Raw genomic sequence first — 5,000 nt, forward strand, 5'->3', positions numbered from 1 at the left:
TATTTATTCAGGCAAAATAACAAGACTTGAAAAAAAAAAAAAAAACAGCGAGGCAGAACAAAATCTATTTATTTTCCTAGTCTCTCTCTCTTTTTAGTTTTTTTCTATAATTGCTCGGGTAAACAGTAATTCCAGAGCCGCTTGCATGCAGCATTGGCAAGCATCGATTATAGAAACTATGAAAAGACTGCCGGGCCCGGAAACAGAGCGACCGAGTTTCCTTATCGCTGAACTTCAGATATCCGGATAGGAAACAACTGTTGAGAGCTGAGAGGACTCTGAAAAACACTTGCATTGAAGTACAAAGTATATGGGCGACTGACTCCATGGAAAAAGAATGGCGCTGTTTTATTTTTTTTGTTTTTAATTGGGCGGCGGGGTGCGTCTGGGTTGAGAGAGAACAACCTCTATGAGTTGACAGTACATAGAGACATAAATAATACGCCGTCCCCGTCGAACTAAACACAGCCCTGCCCTGTAAAGACCCGAGTGACTAAACATGTCAAATAAGTACGTGATTCCTCCGTGTTCCCTATTTGACATGATGGCGTGGCGTTTCCAATGCACCGTGGCCTTGTTATTGTTTAAAGAGTTATAACCGCTGGGCGTCCGGCTCCAGCCCACAGCCCCCATTTACGATGCTGCTTATTCGGGTACCGTTATGTCTTTAAATTATTTCCTTAATTAAGAGCTCATCTGAATGAAAATATTTACCTTCTGCTATACACAAAAGCTGTCAGACCATTTATTGTGTTTCCCTGTAAGTTAACACGAGCAAACTAATGATGACGCAAATAACGGGTTTTTAAATTAAATTAGGCTATTTATTATTATTATTATTATTATTATTATTATTATTATTATTATTATTATTATTATTATTATAGTGTAGTAGTAGTAGTAGTAATATTTAGAAAGAGATGTTGCAATGTTTCACGGGAAGCAAAATATTTGCTCTGGATGTGCAATAGGTCTTCGGATATTTATAACGGGGTTACAGTGTCCTATATAATTAAAGGAAGGAATCGTCCAGCATTAACAGTGCCTCTATCTATACAGTGCCTGGTGGCGTGTATACTTTTCTTAGTCCTGAGATGATGTCTGCTTCCAGACATTGTCACTGCTGGGTGAATCCTGTGGAAAGCACTTTTAGCTCATCCCCTGTGTTAACGACCCCCGCTTTACAAACACAAGACGAGTTTCCATTTGCAGAAAGGAGAAACGAGTTCGGACGTGTAGGTCTACCAGCCTCTTGCTCAAGGGCGGTGTGCTGTAAAGGACAGGCCATAGCACTGTTCTCTATGGCAGTGCTATAAGAAGTCACAATTATTTCGGAACATTTCAAATCAGAAAAGTTATTTAATATTGCCTTTGGTGGTGTGGAACGCATAAAACACGTACTATTAAACACAAGGCTGAAAAGAGGCTCTGGCTGTTTCTGGCATTTTTCAAAATCATTTGTGTATTTGTAATTTACGCACACACTTGAACTCTGGATCAAGGCCGGCGAATATTAGAATTCATAAAAAAAAGAAAGAAAAAAACGTTCACTCTATATTGTACAATTACACTCTAAAAAGAAACAGAGCCACACATAAATGGTGATGTCTCAGTAAGGTTTGTTGTATTACAGGATCAGTACATACCAGTCTCCTTTTGGGCTTGATGAGCGGTCGGTTCTGCCCGTTCATCTTGTGGTACAGCCCGCAGGCGTTACACAGATAGTGCCCGGTGCCGTCTCGCCTCCACAGAGGGGTCGACGTGGCCCCGCAGTTGACGCATTCTCTACCCTCTGCTTATGAAACAGAAAAGGAAAGATGTGTTACTCAACGTGTAACTTTTTACACCCCGGAAAGGCACGTTAAAAACTTAAAACAACAACAGCAATAATAATAATAATAATAATAATAATAATAATAGATACGAGTGGGGGAGGGTTTATCTAAATTAAGATTACATTTTATGTGAACGGCCTTTTAATTACATGATTACATTGTAAGTTAAATAAAGTTTCTATCCTCCCGCCTTTTAAATACAAATATTTAACATTTGATTTGGCGACAACAAATAACAGAACGGGTTATCTTGCATGGCAATACAGTGGGGAGTGTTTTAACATTGTCAGAAAACTGTTCACATCCATCAAGGTGCACGTATTTTACTAGACGGATTTACTAAGATATTGCACCAGCCTTGCGCCAGTTTGTAATGAAAGTTATCGAAACCAGTATGCGCCCCCAAAATGAACACATTGCTTCGCTTGTTCCCGTTTCTTTTCTGAAACACCCTATACATTTAGAAAGCAACAAAGCAAACTCTAAGCGACAGCAAAAACTAAAGGACGGCGTGTAGTGGTTCCAGTGTGCGCTGCGCTGTGTGTGCGGCGGTGTGTGCGCTGCGCTGTGTGTGCGGCGGTGTGTGCGCTGCGCTGTGTGTGCGGCGGTGTGTGCGCTGCGCTGTGTGTGCGGCGGTGTGTGCGCTGCGCTGTGTGTGCGGCGGTGTGTGCGCTGCGCTGTGTGTGCGGCGGTGTGTGCGCTGGCTGCTGCGGGGTGTCTGGTGTGTTGACGCGTCCTTGTTGATGGTAACGGTTTGTTAGGGTTCCAGGCCGATGGATACTCTTCAGGTCGTGCCCTGCCCGCACTGCGGTACACAGGAAGCACCCGGAGTCACTGTGTCGTGATTCAAGAAGGGTTTACTAAAAACAACATTACCAAAGCTTCGTGACCGGCAGTCCACACGCTTCTACTAATAATAAGCTAACCCTTACTAACAGCACCGTGAGAACCACCAGCTGTCGAAAAAGGGGAAGGGTGCATTTTTCTAAATTAAGGGTAATTATTACAGGCTATATAAACAGGAACAATGTTATTATGTAATGTTGTATGGAAATGTTTTTCTATTGTTTGTTTATACGGATCTTCTTTTAATAATCGTTTATTTTTCAAAAGGAAAGGAGAGCCGATATTCTATGACCCCGGCAATGCTTGTGTGTTTATTGAAAACTGTGTTCAAATGCTCTTATAGCTGAGCGCGTTTACGTGACGGTGGAGGGGTAATTAAAAGCCGATAAGAGCTTAGAACAAGATTTAACAACTCCAACAGATAAGATAAACCCGCAGACTACACCCACAAAACAGTGGGTCACACTTGAACTACACTGTAAAAACAACAGTGCAAAAGGATAGGCTTCGAAGTCGAGCTTGTTCTAAACTCCTGAACGTTTTTACCAACGCAATTTAGCAGAATAATGCACTTGTCTTTTATAATGATCTCCTTTCCCCGACAGGCAGGGAGCCAGGTGCGCGATTTTTGTTAAATTGAACATTAATTGAGAGCAATTAACAGACATTAGAGACCCCTTCAGAACACTCACTTCAGCTTAGCTCAACCGAATGCGTTCTAATGCATAAGAAAGCGTGCCATTAGGTTTTCTGCTCACAGAAAACCAAAGCACCCCATGAACATCGATATCATATTTTACTGCAGTGCAATAACTATCTTGTACTATTTTGTTTAAAAAAAAAAAAAAGGAACAAACAAATTTACCTTGAGAACAAAATTTCCATTAAACTTACTAAATTCAAAACTATGAATAGTATACTCATTTTTAACACTATTAGTCATTTACAGTCTTTACTCTGAGTCACATTAACCATACATATCATTTAGAAACTGTGAAAACACCGAACTTTCTAAGTATCATATATATATATCTTATATATATATATATATATATTATATATATATATAATATATGATAATATATATATATATATATATTATTACATGTCGGTGATAAACTATTGTAAAAGAGATTATATTAATAATAATCATGGGAAAAAATTTTTACATATAAAATGTATAGAAAAGTTGGTAGCTATTCTTTCAACCCGTCGTGACCAAGAAACTCGATAATAATAGATAATATTATTATTATTATTATTATTATTATTATTATTATTATATTATTATTATTATTATTAATAATAATAATAATATCATGTATTAAGGAGCACTAGTCTTACCTGAACACGACCTGGTTTTGCTCCTGCATTTTGGGGTGAAGCTCGATGAAGCGCTCCCGAGGAGGCTACCGGGGTGAAACAGGCTTCCGCCGTACTCATGCGCTCCGGGCAGAGAGTAAGTGGGGTAAGTGGGTATCGGGTGGTGAGTGGACGGGGTCTGGGATCCCATCGAAGCCAGGCTGCTCCTCAATGGACTCGATCCTTCCATCTTCATGCTTTCTGCCAGGCAGACCTGGTATTTGAGAGACTCCTTTTCGTCTAACCTCGCGGACAAGGGGGACGCTGCGCCCAGATCTGGAGAGACATCCTTGGGCGGAGTGGGAGGGAAGCTGAAGAGGTGCTGGCTGGAGTGGGAGGCTGAAGTGAGCGAGGATACGGTGCTTGTGCTGGCGCCGCTGCTGCCAGGGTACACCGCTGACAAGCCGCCTGGTGCCCCGGTACTGGGCGGGTGGAGGCCCTGTTTGGTGAAGTGGCTCACCGCCCAGGCGTTGTGGTGGTGGGCGGCTGACAGAGCTGCTTTCCCGCTGTCAAGCCAAGGGATCCCGGGGCTGTGGATGAGGTGAGGTCGGCAGACCTGGCCCCCGGTCAAGCGAGCTGCAAAAAGTTTATGAGGCATGTTGAAGAATATATCTATATTGAGAGATTGAGCAGTTGCAGGGTAGTAAGAATGAAACAGAAATGTTAAGCAGTATTAAATATGCTATAAAGCAGGTAATGCCGTTATTAATAGCAATAGCGCAGCGACTATATAAAAACGGTTCAATCGTTACAGAGGTCGTACTGCTTTACTGTACACACACACACACACACACACACACACACACACACACAAAACCAGACACCCACACGAACACTGGCATCAGATACAGTTAGTAAAGCGAAACATCACATAAGCCTTGTAACCACAGCTATACATATTACATAGACTTTCTGTAGCCTTGCACAGGCTAGATCAGTACAGGCGTTAAAAGGCAC

At 41.7% G+C, this 5,000-nt stretch overlaps 1 protein-coding gene across 3 annotated transcripts in view; it reads right to left on the minus strand.

Annotated features, from left to right (window-relative positions):
- Window positions 1-5,000, minus strand: part of LOC121298154 (GATA-binding factor 2-like) — a 19,991-nt gene that overhangs the window by 3,543 nt on the left and 11,448 nt on the right. For 2 of the 3 annotated variants that reach the window (XM_041225050.1, XM_041225049.1), the window contains exons 3-4: window positions 4,026-4,619; window positions 1,647-1,795 (exon numbers count right to left, since the gene is read on the minus strand). In XM_041225050.1, the coding sequence (XP_041080984.1) occupies window positions 1,647-1,795; window positions 4,026-4,619 (743 nt within the window). The remainder of the gene's footprint in view (window positions 1-1,646; window positions 1,796-4,025; window positions 4,620-5,000) is intronic. The other variant, XM_041225051.1, reaches the window with a different exon arrangement.

Source organism: Polyodon spathula, chromosome 23 (genome assembly GCF_017654505.1).
Source record: "Polyodon spathula isolate WHYD16114869_AA chromosome 23, ASM1765450v1, whole genome shotgun sequence".
In the NCBI taxonomy this organism is placed as follows: Eukaryota; Metazoa; Chordata; class Actinopteri; order Acipenseriformes; family Polyodontidae; genus Polyodon; species Polyodon spathula.